This window comes from Oncorhynchus mykiss, chromosome 15, assembly GCF_013265735.2.
Source record: "Oncorhynchus mykiss isolate Arlee chromosome 15, USDA_OmykA_1.1, whole genome shotgun sequence".
In the NCBI taxonomy this organism is placed as follows: Eukaryota; Metazoa; Chordata; class Actinopteri; order Salmoniformes; family Salmonidae; genus Oncorhynchus; species Oncorhynchus mykiss.
This window is the reverse complement of record NC_048579.1, coordinates 51302744-51324275: the sequence shown is the minus strand read 5'-3', so window position 1 is coordinate 51324275 and position 21532 is coordinate 51302744. Positions and strand designations below refer to the sequence as shown.

Genomic DNA, 21532 nt, shown 5'->3' with positions numbered 1-21532 from the left:
AATGCTCTATGAAATTCACTGAGGAGGATGGTCCTCCCCTTCTGGCCTCCACTGAATTGTACAGTACAACTCTGAGGAAAATACTGGTGCAGATGACTATCTGCCTTTACCAATGACAAACATATGAATGAATATATGACGTCTATGGAACTCAATCATGAGGGGCCCATTGGAGGGGCCCGCCAATAAACAGAATAGAACACAAATAGTTTTTTTTATCCAAAGATTCACACAAGTTGTAATTATTTAATTTTCCAACATGTGATATCAATATTATTTAATTAAATGCTAATGCATTAAGGAAACCATATTATACTGATTTGACAGCAGCTAGAGAAGAGATTCCCTTGTACAACAAAATATTAAATCAAGGGCCTCCTGAGTGGAGCTGCGGTCTAAGGCACTGCATCGCAGTGCTTGAGGCGTCACTACAGACCCGGGTTCGATCCCAGGCTGTCAGAACCGGCCGTGACTGGGAGTCACACAATTTGCCCAGGTTAGGGGAGGGTTTAGCCGGGGGCGCTTTACTTGGCACATCGTGCTCTAGCTACTCCTTGTAGCGGGCCGAGCGCCAGTAGGCTGACTTTAGTTGTCAGTTAAGCGTTGTTTACTCCGACACATTGGTGCAGCTGGCTTCCGGGGTTCAGCGGGCAGGTGTTAAGAAGCGCGGTTTGGCAGGCCGTGTTTCGGAGGACGCATGAGTCGACCTTCGCCTCTCCCAAGCCCGTTGGGGAGTTGCAGTGATCAGACAAGATCGTAATTGGATATCACAAAATTGGGGAGAAAAAGGGGGTAAAATACACCAAAATATATATATATATTCCATCAAACATTTCAAATTGACAGGATGGTGCTTTTAATATGTAGACATTGCAACAGTAATGTTAGTTTAAAATATCAGATAATATGGGACAACCAACATATAACAAAACAAAAATAGAATTCACAAGTATTATTTTCAATACAGCATTCACACAAGACTACACCAGGATTGCAAAATTCCAGTAATCACGAAATCCTGTTTGGAGGATTCTGGATTCCCTGCGTATTCCTTCCTGATTCCCGGAATCTTTCAATCTGGGTTTCTGGAAAAGTTATCCGAAATTTAACACTACTCTACACACTAACAAACACTTGCTAAAACCTGACATAACACGTCATACAACAAACAAGCAGTGTGGAAGATTCTGGTAGAAAATGGGAATTAGACAAAAATAATAATAACACTATTTCTCCCTACTCTGTCCTCTCGCAGTATAATTCAGTCGTTATATACACGTGAGAAGACAGTTTGGCCACATCCCTTGTAAATATGAAGATTTACTGCAAATATTCTGTGTCAATATTTACCTTTGTCATAAATGATGATTTCTGAGGTAAGAACCAACCAAGACGATATCAAAATAGTCAAATCAAGCTCTACGGAAATGTTCCCCATAATTCAATATCAGAGACAAATGCCTTCTTGTTCTTTAAAGCAAAGGAACATTTATGTGTAACAAATATTTGTACTTTTACACAAATAAAAAAGGAGCCACAAAGAGATTTGACTCTGCGAGTCCAAAATGGCACCCTATTCCCTATACAGTGTACTAGTTTTTACTGGTAAAAAAAAAAGTGCACTATAAAGGGAATAGGGTGCCATTTCAGACATACAGAGTGCGTCGTGCAGTTCTGCAATCAGTGTTTTAGCAACATGATTAGTTAGCTTCTAGATGGCGACTTGCCCATGTGTGGGCAGTGTCTTCTAAAGAACCGGGGACAAATGTATTTAAAAAAGGCCAACAACTTAAAAAAGGTAGAGTATGTGTTCCCCTGATCAGCAAATTCATTTGCATGAAGGAATACAACGTTCCTTTACGAGGAAGAAACTGTCAGCACGCACACACAAACATCCACACTCAGGAACATTAAACATATACCTCTCAGTTCTAGAACCACACAAAGTTCTGGAACTTTCCTGAACACAGTAGAAACAGTATCTCCTTTCCTGTGATCAGTTTATAGCGACACTTGGTCAGATAAACACTAACGTAACCGCAGTTTAAATGATTTCTATCCCACGATATCATTCCATCCACCACTAAAAGACAATGCTAAATAGATTACTTTAAACAGCTCTGTACACACAACACAGGGTAGCTTCTAGCTCTCTTTCGCTCTTATCTCACTCAACTTCCTTTATCACTTTCTGGTTTCACTCACTCCTCTCTCCCTTTCCTCATTCACTCACTACTTTCTCTATCCCTTGGCTTCACTCAGGTGTGGGTTTGGACGTGTTTGCGTGTGTGTGTGGGGAGGGGGTCTACTCTCCTCTCCAGTGGAGGACAGTGCTTCTGGGAGGGTGGGTGGAGGTTGAGGGAAGGGGTCATTGGCAATATGCCGCCTCCGGTGGGGTGATGGAGGTCAGTGGTTCAGGGGTCAGCGGCCCCTCAGTGGAGGAGCTCCTTGAGGTCACTGTCCGTTATCTTGGCATTGTCTCTGACGTCATCGAATGTGTACGTCTGGACAATTTTCCCATTCTGAAACACTGTGTGTAACAGGTCCTGGAGAGGGAGGGGAGGGAGCGAGGGAAAATAACAAATAAATGTCAGTGAAGAGTCTCATTAACTAACCTCAACGGGTCACATTTGACAAACCTCAATAACTAAAACAACATGTATTTGTAAGTAAGATCTGAAATGTGGACTCAACTCACCACGCCGTACTCCTCCAGGTCTCCCTTGCCCTCCTCCAGAGTGACAAAGTCCCCGCTCGCTGTCCGGTGCAGAGACAGACGACCTTTCTTTGACCTTTTGTTAGGGTCCGCCACCGGGTCCTTGAACACATTCACCTGGCACCAAATTTGAAAACAGTTACACTTCTCCTTCCAGTGAAGGTAGGATGTGTGTCTGTGTTAAGAGTCCTGCACGGGACAGGTTTTTGGAGATGCTCCCGCCCTCGCCCGCCACGTCAATTCCGAGCCCCACTCGGCATCAGGGTAGATTTTTCTCCGCAACCACGACCCACCCAGCCAAATAATAATTGATTCTATTGTTGACTCCAGAGTACTATAGGCTATTCCCCTGTCCCATATGAACTGATTTGTCTGCATGTCTATTCAACACTTGGATAAAAGGAAACCATGGCATGAATTAAGAACCCTATCTTCTTATCTCACACTGTCAACTCAAATCGCTTTGAAAATAAGAGTCTTCTAATGAAAGCCTAAAGCTGACATACATTGAATATCGCTCGATAATCAAATCGTTTAATTGAAACTTACATAAACAACTCCCAGAATCAAATAGGCTATAGGCTGCGAAATTAGCATTCATTTATTTAGTAGGGTATACTCAAACTCTTACCAGCCGCACAGGTTTAAAATATATATGACCTGCAATATGGTCTCAATGAACAAAAGCCTGAATTAAATGTAACAATGAACTGATAATTAACCGAATTATAGGAAACAAATACCTGCAGGATGTGTATTCGTCGACCGGATTGTTTAATTTGTTGGATGAAAACGTCTGGAGTTTGCTAAAGAGCATTGGCACTTGAATCGGAACCAGTGCTTTGGTCAGGTGACCTGAAAATAGAGCTGTTTGCCCACGCACAGCAGTGGTGGGTTCGGTGGCGTAATGAGAATGCGTGAGCAGAAAGAAACCCCATTGTAAAATATGGTGGTGGATCTCTAATGTTACAGGGCTATTTTGCTTCCACTTGTCCTGGGGCCCCTTGTTAAGGTGACCGGGCATCATGAATTACCAGGTTATTTTAGCCAAAAACCTGGTTGCTGAAACTTGGCCGCAAGTGGATCTTCCAGCAACGACAATAACCCCAAGCACACACCAAAATGAACATTTTGCAATGGCCATCTCAGTCTCCAGACTTAAAACCCATTGAAAACCTGTGGTTTGAATTGAAAAGAGCAGTCCATAAGCGCAGACGAAGGATATCAAGGATCTGGAAAGACTCTGGATGGAGGAATGGTCTAAGATCCCTCCCAATGTGTTCTCAGCGCCATTATTCTGGCAAGGTGAGGTATTGAAAACAGGGTGTCAATCATTTTGACCCCTACCTTGTTGAGAAAATGAAAGCACTACTTGTTAAACAACATCTCTTTCTTCTCTGAGCAATTACATTAGCATAAAATAATGCCTAAATGTTTTTTAGCATACAATTTAGCTCAGTATTTGAATGATTGATTTTATACAGTCATTTCTGCTCATCTTTATCAAAAAAAAGTGTCAATCATTTAAGACCCCACTGTAATATAGTATGCATGCGTATGTGATGGTGTGTGCAAGCGTGTAATGCTCTGCTCACCCCCAGGCCATTGGTGACCACATAGCTGCATTTGAAGGAGCAGTTGAGCAGATCCCTGGTCAGTTTCTGCAGCAGAGCCCCTCCAGAGCCAAAGGCAATGTTCTCAATGCTCCACCGATGCTGCTTCATCCCCTCCACGATCTACACACAGATTTTATTTATTTTTATTTTTATTTCACCTTTATTTAACCAGGTAGGCAAGTTGAGAACAAGTTCTCATTTACAACTGCGACCTGGCTAAGATAAAGCAAATCAGTTTGACACATACAACGACACAGAGTTACACGTGGAGTAAAACAAACATACAGTCAATAATACAGTAGAAAAATAAGTCCATATACGATGTGAGCAAATGAGGTGAGATAAGGGAGGTAAAGGCAAAAAAAGGCCATGGTAGCGAAGTAAATACAATATAGCAAGTAAAACACTGGAATGGTAGATTTGCAGTGGAAGAATGTGCAAAGTAGAAATACAAATAATGGGGTGCAAAGGAGCAAAATAAATAAATAAAATAAATAAATACAGTAGGGAAAGAGGTAGTTGTTTGGGCTAAATTATAGGTGGGCTATGTACAGGAGCAGTAATCTGTGAGCTGCTCTGACAGTTGGTGCTTAAAGCTAGTGAGGGAGATAAGTGTTTCCAGTTTCAGAGATTTTTGTAGTTCGTTCCAGTCATTGGCAGCAGAGAACTGGAAGGAGAGGCGGCCAAAGAAAGAATTGGTTTTGGGGGTGACCAGAGAGATATACCTGCTGGAGCGCGTGCTACAAGTGGGTGATGCTATGGTGACCAGCGAGCTGAGATAAGGGGGGACTTTACCTAGCAGGGGGGTTAACTTTACCTAGCAGGGTCTTGTAGATGACATGGAGCCAGTGGGTTTGGCGACGAGTATGAAGCGAGGGCCAGCCAACGAGAGCGTACAGGTCACAATGGTGGGTAGTATATGGGGCTTTGTTGACAAAACGGATTGCACTGTGATAGACTGCATCCAATTTGTTGAGTAGAGTGTTGGAGGCTATTTTGTAAATTACATCGCCAAAGTCGAGGATTGGTAGATTGGTCAGTTTTACAAGGGTATGTTTGGCAGCATGAGTGAAGGATGCTTTGTTGCGAAATAGGAAGCCAATTCTAGATGTAACTTTGGAGTGGAGATGTTTGATGTGGGTCTGGAAGGAGAGTTTACAGTCTAACCAGACACCTAGGTATTTGTAGTTGTCCACGTATTCTAAGTCAGAGCCGTCCAGAGTAGTGATGTTGGACAGGCGGGCAGGTGTCTGTTAAAACTGACTCTCTCTCTGTGTGTGTACCTCTTGCAGGGTGTTGATGTCCACTCCGTCCCCCTGTATAACTCTGATATAGGGCGGCAGAACTTTGTAGCCTTTGGAGTTCTCCGTAGGGATAAACTTCTTCCCCAGGATCTCCAGCACCTGAGTGGAGGAACCACAACGGTTAAAAAATAAAAAACAAGAATGCTAAAATCTGTATGGGAGGAACATACAGGACCGACTGAGAGGGCTTCCATAGGGCTCAATCTCAACTACAGAAGCCCGGTCATAGCTCAAAATACCACCCAAATCATGCACCCTCCGTAGCGCAGTTGGTAGCGCAAGGGACTTGCAACGCTAGGATAGTGGGTTGGATTCCTGGGACCACCTGTACATAAAATGTATGTGTGCATGACAATAAAATGATCTGCTAAATGGCATATTATTATGACTACACTTATATCAAATGGCAGATTAACATGGACGTTGAATTTGTGGGCATCTTTCTCAGAGGACCTGATTGGGACCTACCTTCAGTACGTTATCCACAGGGTTCCCTAAGTCGGGCAGACCATGTGGGGTTTTATGGGGGTAGATTTAGGGTTTAGTTAGGCCTAGTGTTACCTTCAGTACGGTATCCAGGGGGTTCCCTGAGTCGGGGCGGACCACCAGTGGGGCGTCAGCGCTGCGGGACTCAATGAGACTCCTCAGGTCTTCGCCCCAGATCTTCTCACAGGCGTTGTAGATGTCATAGCTGTCACTGACGATTGACACGGGCACGTTGGGGAACTGCCTCACGATGTGCTCAAAGGCATCTCGCTCGTGGTCCTTCCCCCACGCCGTGATGGTGCTGGAGAGAAGGAGGGAGAATACAAAATTATCAGATCTACTAAAGACAACAAAAAACAAATCCCTCTCCCTGTGAACTCATCCACATAGAGCTGCACTACCACCACTAGAGGGCATCCTTATCAACACTTTGCAGAGACTGGACTTCCAGAAGCTCATGTCCACAACAGTGCACTGTAGCTGGCTAGCAGTGTCCTTTAAGTTTCTTTCTAAATCCATCTGTGCATTTCCCTTGTCTCAATTACAATTTGAGCTTCATTTTCATGCTATCAAATCAAGCCTACCTGTATTAGCAAAGAAGTGAGGCGTTGTATCTCTAAATGCATTGATACCACCTCGGAGAACCCAGAGAGTGGGGGGGGGGGGGGGGGGGGGGGGGGTGGCAGAGTACTGTGTGTATCATATGGAGAGGAGTGTGACTGTGTCTCTGTGGAATCTCTGGAAGATGAAACTAAAAAGGACCGTCGTGATTCTGTGAACACAGTGCCCAGGCCAGGGACTCTGGAGCCGAACTCCCAGAAACCAACGGGGCAAATGAACCGTGCAGTGGTACAGCCAACTCAGCTAGAGACGTACTGTACATATCCTGTGTGTGTGTGTGTGTGTGTGTGTGGTGTGAATGCAATTGATATTTGGATATCAAAGCCATCCCCTCCTGCTTGCTTTCTGGGGCTAAGAAGCCCTATACAAGTGTAATTTGATTGATTCGGGACAAAGTAAGAGATGTTAGTGTGTTAACTGTGTGGTCACTGTGTGTCTTGACTGTATTACCTGTGCTCCGCGGCGGGCACAGAGAAGCCAGGCACGGGGTCTTTGGTGCCATAGTACTTTTTAATCACGCCGATGCCAGCCACCGTGTCTGTGCCCTTAAAGTTCACCAGGTGGGCAGAGGCTCCGATACCTGCCGTCTGAAATGGGGAAGAGAGACGGTGAGTCAAATGTCACACACACAGTATTCAAACCCTTTGACTTCCCCCACCAAATGTATTTAAAAAATAAAACTGAAATATCACATTTACATAAGTATTCAGACCCTTTACTCAGTACTTTGTTGAAGCACCTTTGCCAGAGATAACAGCTTCGAGTGTTCTTGGGCATGACTCTACAAGCTTGGCACACCTGTATTTGGGGAGTTTCTCCCATTCTTCTCTGTAGATCCTCTCAATCACTGTCAGGTTGGATGGGGAATGTCGCTGCACAGCTATTTTCAGGTCAGTTGTCCGATCGGGTTCAAGTCCGGGCTCTGGCTGGCCCCTCTACCATAAAGGCTTGATTGGTGGAGTGCTGCAGAGATGGTTGTCCTTCTGGAAGGTTCTCCCATCTCCACAGACGAACTCCGGAGATCTGTCAGAGTGACCATCGAGTTCTTGGTCACCTCCCTGTCCAAGGCCCTTCTCCCCTGATTACTCAGTTTGGCCATGCGGCCAGCTCTAGGAAGAGTCTTGGTTGTTCCAAACTTCTTCCATTTAAGAATGATGGAGGACACGGTGTTCTTGGGGATCTTCAATGCTGCAGAAATATTTTGGTACCCTTCCCCAGATCTGTGCCTTGATACAATCCTGTCTCGAAGCTCTATGGACAATTCCTTCGACCTCATGGCTTGGTTTTTGCTCTGACATGCACTGTCAACATGGGACCTTATTTGGACAGGTGTGTGCCTTTCCAAATCATGTTAAGTCAAATTAATTTACCACAGGTAAACAACCAATCAAGTTGTAGAAACATCTCAAGGATGATCAGTAGAAACAGGATGCACCTGAGCTCAATTTCAAGTCTCATAGCAAAGGGTCTGAATACCTATTTTTATAATCGCTTTGTCATTATGGGGTATTGTGTGTAGATTGACGAGGAACATTTTTTATTGAATCAATTTTAGAATAAAGCTGTATGGAACAAAATGTGGGAAAAGTCAAGGGGTCTGAATACTTTACGAATGCACCATATATAACACCCTGCCCCCACACGCACACCCTGTTCCTCTACCTCTTGTGAGGAGACTCCCCTGTAGCCGAAGTCGTGCAGCTTGTACTCCAGCTTGTCCAGGTTGCCAGAGGTCTCCAGCAGGTACTTGGCTAGAATCTTCTTCTGCTCCCTGGAGTTGGTTGCTACGGTGACGGGGTACCAGACCTGAACAAGGATGGTCTGGAGGGGAGGAGGAAGAGGGGACAAGAGGAGGGGGTTAGTAGATGGCCATTCCCGCACGGAAAGCCCAGGACAGAGTTACTTAGCCGTGGCCCGCTGGCAGCTAGAGATGCCTGGGTCTTTGTCTCAGTCCAGTCATCGTTGAACGGTCGAGTCAATGTTATCATGCCATGTCCGAGTGTGTGTTTTGTCATATTTCTTCCTCTAGGAGCTGTGTAGTGTGTATGTTCGTGAGAGTGTGCACACGTGTGTGTGTGTGCAGGGTCATCTGTACGGTCTACAGGGTCAGAAACACCTTGTTAACCCCTAGAAGGTGATCACTACCTCTATACATGCAGGGTTACCTGACCTCTCACACGCTACCACAAGATGTTACCAGCCCCAGCTCCAAAAACTACAACACAATATGTGAAAATGATCAGAATAATGTAGAAACACATGACTCATCTTTAAGGAACTGAGGCCATACAGGCCTACTATATGACTGGTTGTATTTCGACGCATGCAGTGATGCTGATGTGGCGGTGATCTACAGCAGTAATGCCAGGTGAAGACTGAGGGGGCGCCATTGAGCACCGTAGTGTGGATGGGGCTAACAGAGCCACATCCTCCCAGAGACAAACCATAACATACTGTATAATACAGTGGTCCCCAACATTTTCGGAGTCAAAAAGCAAGCATAGATCTACTGCTCAGAAGACAATAAAACATGACTTCAAAAAATGTAAGTCTATGCAACATGAACTTGCAAGGCACAGCTGAGCATAAATGGAAATAATTTGCTTTTACATTTTTTTACATTTTATTTTACTGGAGATACCTGCATTTGAGGGAGCAACCCTCAGAGGCGAGGCTGACCAGAGATAGGGGACACAGTCTTAAACCTGATGGCGAAACTCTAGTCGCTAGGTATTATTCATGCTGTTCCTATGACCAGAGTAAGTGAAATATTCCTCGATATTAAAATTAGAGGTCGACCGATTAATTAGGGCCGATTTCACGTTTTCATAACAAGCGGAAAATCGGTATTTTTGGACACCGATTTGGACGATTTTTTCTTTTACACCTTTATTTAATCTTTATTTAACTCGGCAAGTCAGTTAAGAACACATTCTTATTTTCAATGACGGCCTACCGAGGAACAGTAGGTTAACTGCCTTGTTCAGGGGCAGAACGACAGATTTTTACCTTGTCAGCTCGGGGGATTCAATCTTGCAACCTTACAGTTAACTAGTCCAACGCTCTAACCACCTGCCTCTCATTGCACTCCACGAGGAGCCTCCCTGGTATGCGAATGCAGTAAGCCAAGGTAAGTTGCTAGCTAGCATTAAACTTATCTTATAAAAAACAATCACTAGTTAACTACACATGGTTGATGATATTACTAGTTTATCTAGCGTGTCCTGCGTTGCATATAATCGATTGGGTGCGTATTTGCGAAAAAGGACTGTCGTTGCTCCAATGTGTACCTAACCATAAACATCAATGTCTTTCTTAAAATCAATACACAGAAGTATATATTTTTAAACCGGCATATTTAGCTAAAAGAAATCCAGGTTAGCAGGCAATATTAACCGGTGAAACTTCTCTTGCGTTCATTGCACGCAGAGTCAGGGTATATGCAACAGTTTGGGCCACCTAATTTGACAGAATTTTGCGTTATTATGACATAACATTGAAGGCTGTGCAACGTAACAGGAATATTTAGACTTATGGATGCCACCTGTTAGATAAAATATGGAATGGCTCGGTATTTCACTGAAAGAATAAACGTCTTGTTTTCGAGATGATAGTTTCCGGATTCGACCATATTAATGACCTAAGGCTCGTATTTCTGTGTGTTATTATGTTATAATTAAGTTTATGATTTGATAGAGCAGTCTGACTGAGCGATGGCAGGCACCAGCAGGCTCGTAAGCATTCATTCAAACAGCTCTTCCCTGTGCTTCAAGCACTGAGCTGTTTATGACTTCAAGCCTATCAACTCCCGAGATTAGGCTGGTGTAACCGATGTGAAATGGCTAGTTAGCGGGGTGCGTGCTAATCGCGTTTCAAACGTCACTCGCTCTGAGACTTGGAGTGGTTGTTTGCCTTGCTCTGCATGGGTAACGCTGCTTCGAGGGTGGCTGTTGTCGATGTGTTCCTGGTTGGAGCCCAGGTAGGGGCGAGGAGAGGGACGGAAGCTATACTGTTACACTATAACGGAGATGGCCGAGTGGTGGATAACAACTTCTACACCATGTAGGCTCTGTTCATTGCCGATAGGAAACATGTTTAAAGTGGTCGAGCAGCGCTTCCCTATTCCTTCCCGTACACATTTTGCCCAGACATTAATACCTGCCTTATAGAAAATAACAACTTGAGAGTGAGTTGTCAGAAACGCTGTGTGTTGCTCTAACTACAGGCAGTTGGACGTCTAGAGCTACCTTACTGTAACGGCTCATTTCATTACAGCGGAGTGAGAGGTAAACAGCCATGTCCTTAAAACACATCCCCTTGAGAGGAGTCACACCAGTGTAAACTTGGGGGAGGAGCTAAGGGAAGTTGTTGCAGTGTGGAAGTTGGAGGGATAATGTAACGATTCCTGAGACAACGCTAAGACATATTGTAAATGCAGTTGCACTAGCTGGACTGGGGCCACAGGTAGGATGCTTTGCTCACGTTATTCATCTGCATCTCAAAAAGCAATGTCAGTGAATCCAATCTCTCGCCTCCTCGCAAAGATCAGGAAGGTGGTATCCTTCTTTCATAAAAGCACAACTGCTGCACATGTTTTCAGGACAAAACAGGAGACGCTGGAGCTGCCAAACCACAAACTAATCCAAGGTGTCCCGACTAGATGGAATTCAAGCCATGACATGGTTGAGAGATACCTGGAGCAGAACGTTGCAGTGTACTCTACACTGACTGATCAAGCGGTGAGGAAGAATGTCAAAAGACATTGTGACTTTGTTTGAAGATGACAACGTCCTCTGCCAGTCTGATCAAAGTGTGCAAACCTCTCAAAACAGTCACACCACTGATATGCACCGAGAGCATTCCATCAGCTTCCATGGTCCTGCCTATAAAAACAATCAACCTGAAATCAACGGTGGCATCTGATGAAGATGAACACCGCATTAAGGGGTGTCAAGGCGGCTATCAGAGTTAACCCGGAGCCTAGATATGCTGACCCTGGTGTCCAAGACTTCTTACACAAGACCACCGCACTGGACCCCCGGTTCAAGTCCCTGCTGCACCTGGATGCTGCTGCTCGTCTGAGAGTCGACGATGAACTCACAGCAGAGATTGTGACCAATACACAACAGGTCTTGTATTTATTTTGTTAATGTGACATTTATTATTTTATTAGTTAGTGATTTAACAATTAATTGCAAAGTAATAATTGTCATAATAGTGTCTGATATATATTTCTAACAACAAAACATATGTCTAAAGCCACTTCAGAGATAGTCATTTTCATGTCATTTAATTCTGCAGGGTCAAGCCACAGGAGCCAACCCCTCTCCAGAGACGGCAGACGTTCTCCTCCACAAAAGAAGTCTGCAACGGCGGAGCTTTTTTGGGGAGTTGTTCACGACCCAGGAGCAGGGCACCAAGTCAAAGGTCAAGGTCATAGAGGAGCTGGTGACCTCATACAGGAAAGTGGACTGTATTCCCCTGGATGCTGATCCACTTACAGACCAAAGATTTAATATACCCTCATGTTGCCATGTTAGCAAGGTGCTACCTGGCTGTGCCTGGGACCTCTGTCCCTAGAGAGAGGCTATTCTCCACAGCGGCTGATATTGTCACAGCAAGCCGATCTGTGCTCACTGCAGATAATGTGGATAGACTAATCTTCTTAAAGAAAAACTTGAAAATCTTTTTTTTTTTTTTTTTTTTTCAAGTAACCAGTCTCAAGTGATCCTATTTTGTTTAAGACACTGCTATGTGACTTAATGTTGATATATGCTGCTGGACTATGCACTCCTGTTGAAGTTCTGTTTTAAATGACTTTTATTTCATGTTCTCAGGCAGGCACTGCTGTTATTTTGTTGTCCTTTTGTTTCCACATTCTCCTGGGAACTCAAGCTACCCATGTTTACTATTATAATAAAGGGAAAATATAAATGCAAAATGACATATTTCTCTGGCATTTATTTTGTCGAAGTATCGAAACCGTACCAAACCGTGACGCCACTGTAACGTTTCGTACCGAACCGTGAGTTCTGTGAACCAGTTTCACCCCTAGGGAATAGGGTGCCATTTGTGATGCAACAACCATAGAAACTATCCCAGTCAGAGAAGCTAGCTAGTAACACTCCAGGCTAGACAGACAGAGGCAGGATACGTGAGGAGGTTGTTTACAGAGAGAGACTGATGGCTCTCATCATAAGTGAATTAAAAAGCGTAGAGTCACCGTGGCAGTGTTGTGTGGTGTGCTCTACGGGCAGGGCCTTGGTCAGTGAGGAGTGAAGTTAAATAAATATGATCATTTATTTTAGATCAGGCAGTCTCCGAAAGCCCCACTGACTCGAAGGAGTCATTTGGAACAGACCGGAAGGACCCAATCCAGTCACATTGATGGAGAGACCTAACCTACCTCTAACCTGACTGATTCTGCATTCAATAATGCCATGTAAATCAACTCCATTCCAAAATGGCTGCCGCTCCCATCCACTGACACTCACCTCCACCCAGTTGGTGAGCCAGTAGCATTCTGGGTCGGTGCTCTCCACGGTGAAGAGGACGTTACCCCGTGGGATCACACTTCCCTCCGGCACCGCCTTGATCTCTATGGGTAGGTGGCCGTCATACTTCTGCAAATACACACACACAACATTTACAGCAGCCATTGCGGTTAATACACAACATTTACCCTAAAGGCCACGGTCTGATCCATTTTCTTTATCAGATTAGTAAAAATAAAAGTATGTTTTAAGTATCTTAAAATTCTATATGGAGAAAAAAATGCAATAGGACACTAATCAAAATAAGGTGACCCTGATCAGCGCTAGTAACCCAGTGAGCAAAATTGATTGAAAGATGTCTTTTCCACCAAAAATACATATTTTCAACATCTAGTACTCATAGGGAAGCATGATGTAGGCCTAATTGGGTACTAGGTCTACCACTAGGCAGTGATGTCAGAGTTCAGAGAAACATCTAATGTGATCTCTATGGCCTCTCCCTCAGTCCTCTCGCTCAGTCCTTTACTATTCTCGTGGGGACGGGTAAATAATGGATTGTGTCATTTTGGAGCCACTTTTATTGTAAATAAGAATAGAATATGTTTCTAAACACTTCTACATTCATGTGGATGCTACCATGATTACAATATATTATTTACCATTAATTTCTATTGGGCACAAAATCATCTGAAACACAACCAAAACAAACAGCAAATACATCCAGTGGGTCATATGATTGAGTGTAGTCTGGCCCAGGAGTGGGAAGGTGAACGGAAAGGCTCTGGAGCAACGAACCGCCCTTGCTGTCTCTGCCTGGCCGGTTCCCCTCTTTCCACTGGGATTCTCTGCCTCTAACCCCATTACAGGTGCTGAGTCACTGGCTTACTGGGGCTCTCTCATACCGTCCCTGGGAGGGGTGCGTCACCTGAGTGGGTTGAGTCACTGATGCGATCATCCTGCTTGGGTTGTGCCGTGACGGAGATGTTTGTGGGCTATACTCGGCCTTGTCTCAGGATGGTAAGTTGGTGGTTGAAGATATCCCTCTAGTGGTGTAGGGGCTGTGCTTTGGCAAAGTGGGTGGGGTTATATCCTTCCTGTTTGGCCCTGTCCGGGGGTGTCCTCGGATGGGGCCACAGTGTCTCCTGACCCCTCCTGTCTCAGCCTCCAGTATTTATGCTGCAGTAGTTTACGTGTCAGGGGGCCAGGGTCAGTTTGTTATATCTGGAATACTTCTCCTGTCCTATTTGGTGTCCTGTGTGAATTTAAGTGTGCTCTCTCTAATTCTCTCTTTTTTTCTCTCTCTCAGAGGACCTGAGCCCTAGGACCACGCCTCAGGACTACCTGACATGATGACTCCTTGGGGTCCCCAGTCCACCTGACCGTGCTGCACCCGGCACAGCCAGAAGAGGACTGGCCACCCCACATAGCCTGGTTCCTCTCTAGGTTTCTTCCTAGGTTTTGGCCTTTCTAGGGAGTTTTTCCTAGCCACCGTGCTTCTACACCTGCATTGCTTGCTGTTTGGGGTTTTAGGCTGGGTTTCTGTACAGCACTTTGAGATATCAGCTGATGTACGAAGGGCTATATAAATAAATTTGATTTGATCCATCAAGGTTGTAGAATTGCAAGCTTGATGTAATCATTGTGTGTTAGGTACATGGGACCAAATACTCAACTTTTGACTACTTTAATACACATAAGTGAATTTGTCCCAATACCTTCGGTCCCCTAAAATGGGGGGACTATGAACAAAAAGTGCTGAAATGTACTCCAGCACTTTGGAGTACAGAGGCAAAACTGTCCCAATACTTTTGGAGCTCACTGTAGTAAAACGAACTTGTATGTGTACCTCCAGTATGTAGTTCCAGCCCTTCTCGTTGAAGACATCATCCTGGAAGTGTTCCCTGTACACCTCCTTCGCTTCCTGGATCTTCTCTGGAGTCACCACCTTCCCTGGAGGGAGAGGAAGGAAAGAGAGATTGAGAAAGGAGAGAGAGCGAGAGAGAAAGGAGAGCGAGAGAGAAAGGAGAGCGGGAGAGAGAAAGGAGAGCGACAGAGATAGAGAAAGGAGAGCGAGAGATAGAGAAAGGAGAGCGAGAGAGAGAGAAAGGAGAGCGAGAGAGAGAGAAAGGAGAGCGAGAGAGAGAGAAAGGAGAGCGAGAGAGAGAGAAAGGAGAGCGAGAGAGAGAGAAAGGAGAGCGAGAGAGAGAGAAAGGAGAGCGAGAGAGAGAGAAAGGAGAGCGAGAGAGAGAGAAAAGAGAGCGAGAGAGAGAGAAAAGAGAGCGAGAGAGAGAGAGAAAGAGAGAGCGAGAGAGAGAGAGAAAGAGAGAGCGAGAGAGAGAGAAAGAGAGAGCGAGAGAGAGAGAAAGAGAGAGAAAGAGAAAGGAGAGCGAAAGAGAGAAAGGAGAGCGAGAAAGGAGAGAGAAAGAAAGGAGAGAGAGAGATAGAGAAAGGAGAGAGAGAGCGGTTAAATCGTTGAAGCATCAGTGAACAAGTGGAGTGTATAGGATAAAGAGATGTGATAGTTTGTGAGAGAAGGGGGAGTAGAGAGAGAGAAGCGGGACGAGAGAGAGAAGCATGGAATTCCAACAAACTCTAGTCCCTCCGTGTTCTATTAAATTAGTAGCGTCTCGCTCCCTCTTACAGAGCGGCTTTGTCCTGCTGCAGAACATGCTACAGGCTAGGGACACACACAATGTATACAGCTACACCTACACAGCACACCTAAACACAACCACAACTTAACAGTTACACACACTCACACCAAAGTGTGCTTGATACGACCCTGTTGCAATAAAGTAACAAGGCTGGTATTTTAAAAAAGGTTATTTGAAGACAAAATAAAAACAAAAGTTAAGAAAATGTTATTCTAAGACTACTTATTGCGGGTCGAACTAGTAGCCCCTAGCACAGCTGCCCTTTGTGTTGCTGGGGTTCAAAGAGCAGACGCTCCTTTGTCTCCAGTCCACGCTAGTCCTGAAGCGCTCTACAGCACCTCTCTCTGCCTCGCCCGTGAAATCACTTTTGAGTTCCATTCTCTGATGCTGTGCGGAAGAATAAACACAGATCTAGGATCAGCTTAACCTTCTACAAATCCTAACCTTAGGGCAGGCCCCATTAGGGTACGGAGTGAGAAACTGAGCTTAGATCAGTGTCTAGGCTGAGGCCGCCCAAGGTGGGATCTGGCGAAGCATCAACAGGAGGCCCTAAGCGCCCTTTACAATAACTGATGGCCAGAGGAGGAGCTATAGTCTAGGCCCTGTTCAAATACACTGAAAAAAAAAAGGTGTCCTCTTTCCTTACTTCCTACTGTGGAGTAATCCCTGACCGGACATTACTGGGTAGTGAAATCCTAACCACTGACGTTAGGTCAATCACAAGGAAGGATTCCTTTTAAAAGTATTGGAACGTGATCCTGGGGAGAATCTCAATTGCATTTCCTTGATTCCTCTCCACATGCCTCCTTCTCAAAACCCATCGTATAAAAGTCCTCAGAAGTTGAGTGTTTGGTCCCATATTCCTAACACACAATGTTTGCGTCAAGCTTGTGACTCCTACAGACTTCTTGGATTCATTTGCTGTTTGTTTTGGTTGTGTTTCAGACTATTTTGTGCCCAATAGAAATGTATGGTAAATAATGTATTGTGTCATTTTGGAGCCACTTTGATTGCAAATGACACAATACAGTATTTACCATTAACTTCTATTGGGCCCAAAATGACTTGAAGCACAACCAAAACAAACAGCAAATGCATCCAAGAAGTCTGTAGGAGTCACACGCTTGAAGTAATCATTGTATCATTTAAAATCCAAAGTACTGGAGTACAGAGCCAAAACAACAACAAAAATGTGTCACTATCCCAATACTTTTAGATCTCATTGTATCCTTATGGGGACCAAACAATTGATTCTCATTTAAAATCCTTCAGGTAAGACCTTCACAGCAAGAGAACTGATCAATCACAACTTCCAAGTGAGGCAGAAAGAAAGGATTGCTTTTCAAAGTACTGAGACGTGATCCTGGGGGAGGGACCTCTGAACTTCTCATTCAATGGGTTTTGCGAAGGAGGCGTGGACAGTGGACGCGAGGAATCGAGGAAATGCAACTGAGATTCTCCCCTGCTCAGTCAAGATGCTACAGAGCCTCAGATGCCGCCAGTCCATGGTGTAGAATTAATCTGAGCACCTATTAAATGATATGCTAGCCTTGATCACATGACAGTGATTCTCCTGCTGGCAGAGACAGGAAGGATCACTCTCTTCACTTCAACTCTGCAGACTAGTAGTAAGGCCGAGTGGTAAAGAATGTCAACTCAAAGAAGAGCTATTTATATAGGCTTTGGTGTCTTATTTTGCATTACATCAATGCAATCCTTACCTTTTAAGTATTTGTTGGTGATGTACTGCAGGCCATAGAAGACCGTCGTCTCATACTTGACTTTTCTGTTCTTGGTCGGGTCAGGCCTCTTCTCGCGGCACTCGAAGTAGGAGTACACTTTACTGGTGTTTGGAGGGTACTGCTTGTAGTGTGTCACCTAGAGCAAAGATGGAGGAGACAACATGGATAAAACACATAACTTCAGGCTATAAAATGACAGTTAAAGAGATTGAATGGTACTTTGGTGACATCTCACTCGCTCTAGGTGCACCTGGGACACCCAGGTATGTGTAGAGAAGTGGAACAGGAGGGAGAGGATGGGCACAGCGAGACGGGCTGCGGAGCAGATGGAACAGTAAATAACGCAAACACAGGGGAATGAGCAAATCTGCTGACGATGCTTTTATTGATTAGCCACGACTACTATGCACATATAATTACACTGGCCTCTCTACAGCGGCATATCTGGCTGGCACAGTCCTGTGTCCTCGTCTCTGGGCACGCCCACATCAATCTCTCTCTCCCTTTCCGGGAATTCAGTCAGCTGTAAAACGATGGTACTTCTGAACCTCTCCCCATCCTACCTCTGGGCTGCACTGGCCTTGCACATACAATGACATAGCCTACACAACAGGTCACTCAGCCTAGGTTATTAACCAATGTTGTCCCATCCATCACTAGCCCCCCACAAGACCTCATGAACTAACCAGTAACCTAACCATTGAACCAAAGCTCAGTTTTGCATCTCCCCCGATGGGTTGGCTGATCCTAGAACTGTGCCTACATCAATCAGTGCTGGCCTGGGAATCAGTCCACTAGGACCTCCGCTCTGACAGAGAGACGAGCCCCCTGCGTGTGATGAGCCCCGAGTGTCACTGGCTGCTGGATGGATGGAGCCAACCAGCTCAGTCTGAATGCACACATTCGGAATTTAGGGACACAACAGGAGAGAGAAAGACTAAATAAAATATTTTCATGAAGCACAATTGACCAAGATTAAAGCGAATGTTTGGAGCCGTTTGACTCCATACTGTTCTGTTCACAAACCTCTTTTTGCTGTTGTTGTATTTTACCAGACCAGGGGTTGTGAAACAAAAAAACATAAGCTTTGCATGGCAAAGACAGAACACTGAGAATCCAATATTTCTCCATGGTTTTAGGACAGTGGTTAGGGACTTTAGGGCCTACTTTATGACCCTCAATCATGTTATGGTGTATCAGTCACAGTAGCGTGTCTTTAGTTTCCCACCCTCACTCTCTCTATCCTCACAGGCCCTCTAGTTCCAGATGCTGATAAGTCACTGTATGGCATTGAGCCCAAAGGACAGATGTTTTTGTGCCACTCTACATACACACACAAGTCCAGTGAACAGCATCATCACAGCACGGACAGTTGATGCTGGCTCGTCAAATATAATAGGATTAATGTGCTTTGTGCAGCCTTTATTATTGTCCATCTGGTAAAGAGGAAACAACATATCAGTTCCACTGTGTTTATATAATGGTCTTGTGCCACAATGGTATAAAAATAAGACTATGCAGTATTGTGACCTGTGAGTGAGAGATTCAGTTGCTATGACAGCGGCAGGACATGGACAAGGGGCCACAAGGAAATAAATACATTTCTCGTAGTATTGTAATCGACAAAAGCAGTCAGTCATAACTATAACATTTCTGCCTGCAAGGTCTATAAATTGTCCCCATCAGCAGACTTTTCTTCAAATAAAATAACATGTAAAACCCAGTCAAAAACAGACCGAATCATTTAGCTCTCGTTTGATGTGCGCTGAATGCACTCATTCCACCTCCGTCTTCAACAATATCGACGGTCAAAAAAGGTTTGCAAAAAGACCTGGAGCGTATCCAAAGGCTTACCAAAGTTTCGCTTTTGTTTCAGGATCTACCATAGTTATTTTCTCCCAAAGTAAGCAAATGGATAGTAACACCAGTAGACGCTGGTCTGTTAGCTACGTCTCTTGCAGAAGCTAGCCTTCCCTCGGTTTGGTAGCAAAATCACCCGCTCAATTCATTGCTTTCTTGCGCTAGCTACCGCCTTTCAAATGATCTGCTATAGCGTTCCCATTCACAACTATATATCCACTGCTCATTCGTTAGCTGCCTGCCTAGCAAGCGTAGCTAGCTGCGCAAAAAGGTGAGCTCTGCGTAGATTCACCAGTGGCCACTCCGTCAGTCATCCGAGATGAAAATAGGCAAGAGGATCCTTTCAGACTGCGGTAACTTACGACCTTTTCTACCTGCCCCTCTCTCCTCCCCATTTGGCCTAGCGAGCTGACACAGAAAGCGACCAGGGCAAGCGTGATGGCCTTGGAGGATGCAACCACCTTGGCTGATAGAATTCAATTCACACTGAACCTACGCCTACAGTCGCACTACTACTAACATACCGGCGTCGCCCACTCACCTTATAAGAATCAGTAGCTAACAATATGTTGAAATTAGGGTCTCTGTGCTCCATCTTCCCCTTGGTTTCAGTCAGTCGCGGGTGTCAGTATTCTTGCTCCGTGTTGGGGGACTCACAACCTAGCTCTGTCGCTGGGGAAGGGACGCTGAAGAGACCGGGGGAGGCGGGACTCGCGTCACACAAGCGGAGGGGTAGACGATAACGTAGTGTAGGGGGGCAAGAACACAATGCAGGCTTATCATTTGCCCAAGTTCTGAATCGTAAGGACTGTTCTAGGATCAGCGGCCCAAACCAACACTTGAACCGCAATACATTGAGCGAAAATGATTGGAATTTGCAAATACTGTAACTAAAAATAAAATGTTACCATGATAATACCATCATAATAAAGATGTAAATTATTGTATATACAAATGTATAGATAAAAATATGAGACGGCGGTCAAATTAATTATTTGTGAAATTATTATTTTTTCCCATGGAGCCACCATTATTGTTGTAACATCTCTGAAATCAGAGACGGAAGAGGAAGCGAGACATCCCACTATTTGTTACAGTCTATGCATCCCATTCTCTCGTTTTTTTCTGTTTCAATGGAAGTCTATGGGCTTGTTCGAAATTGCAGCCGCATTTGCTGGATTAATTGAAACATAGGTGAAATGAAAACCACCATAACCAGAAGAGAGCGATATTGTTCAACAAATCCAAACCTCACTGACAGCGGTTGTAACCAGTGATGTACATAAAGTTTACATACTTAGGTTGGAGTCATTAAAACGCGTTTTTCAACCACTCCACAAATTTCTTGTTAAAAAACTATAGTTTTGGCAAGTCGGTTAGGACATTTACTTGGTGCATGACACAAGCCATTTTACACAAAATTGTTTACAGACAGATTATTTCACTTATAATTCACAATATCACAATTCCAGTGGGTCAGAAATGTACATACACTAAGTTGACTGTGCCTTTAAACAGCTTGGAAAATTCCAGAAAATTATGTCATGGCTTTAGAAGCTTCTGATAGGCTAATTGACATAATTTGAGTCAATTGGAGGTGTACCTGTGGATGTATTTCAAGGCTTACCTTCAAACTCAGTGCCTCTTTGCTTGACATCATGGGAAAATCAAAAGAAATCAGCCAAAAATTGTTGACCTCCACAAGTCTGGTTCATCCTTGGGAGCAATTTCCAAATGCCTGAAGGTACCACGTTCACCTGTACAAACAATAGTACGCAAGTATAAACACCATGGGACCACGCAGCCGTCATACCGCCCAGGAAGGAGATGCGGTCTGTCTCCTAGAGATGAATGTACTTTGGTGCGAAAAGTACAAATCAATTCCAGAACAACAGCAAAGGACCTTGTGAAGATTCGGGAGGAAACTGGTACAAAAGTATTTATATCCACAGTAAAACGAGTCCTACATCGACATAAGCTGAAAGGCCACACAGCAAGGAAGAAGCCACTGCTCCAAAACCGCCGGTTTGCAACTGCAC

General features: G+C 44.6%; 1 protein-coding gene across 1 annotated transcript; it reads right to left on the bottom strand.

The window, feature by feature from the left end:
* Positions 1–832: 832 nt before the first annotated feature.
* Positions 833–20274, bottom strand: LOC110490269 (nicotinamide phosphoribosyltransferase). The gene is made up of 11 exons (XM_021563565.2): positions 20035–20274; positions 17613–17769; positions 15084–15187; positions 13238–13366; positions 8406–8564; positions 7194–7330; positions 6198–6423; positions 5616–5735; positions 4312–4452; positions 2699–2833; positions 833–2546 (listed from the first exon to the last, which is right to left on the bottom strand). Exons 1-11 carry the CDS (start codon positions 20086–20088, stop codon positions 2433–2435), a joined length of 1476 nt encoding a protein of 491 aa, XP_021419240.2. The 5' UTR covers positions 20089–20274; the 3' UTR covers positions 833–2432.
* Between the last annotated feature and the right edge of the window lie 1258 nt (positions 20275–21532).

Excerpts from the sequence above, each read along its gene's own strand:
- LOC110490269 (XM_021563565.2), bottom strand. The coding sequence starts at position 20,088 with ATGGAGCACAGAGACCCTAATTTCAACATATTGTTAGCTACTGATTCT. Across the intron at positions 17,770-20,034 it reads TAGCTACTGATTCTTATAAG|GTGACACACTACAAGCAGTA; the intron begins GTGAGTGGGCGA and ends TCTTTGCTCTAG. Across the intron at positions 2,547-2,698 it reads ACCTGGAGGAGTACGGCGTG|GACCTGTTACACACAGTGTT; the intron begins GTGAGTTGAGTC and ends CTCCCTCTCCAG.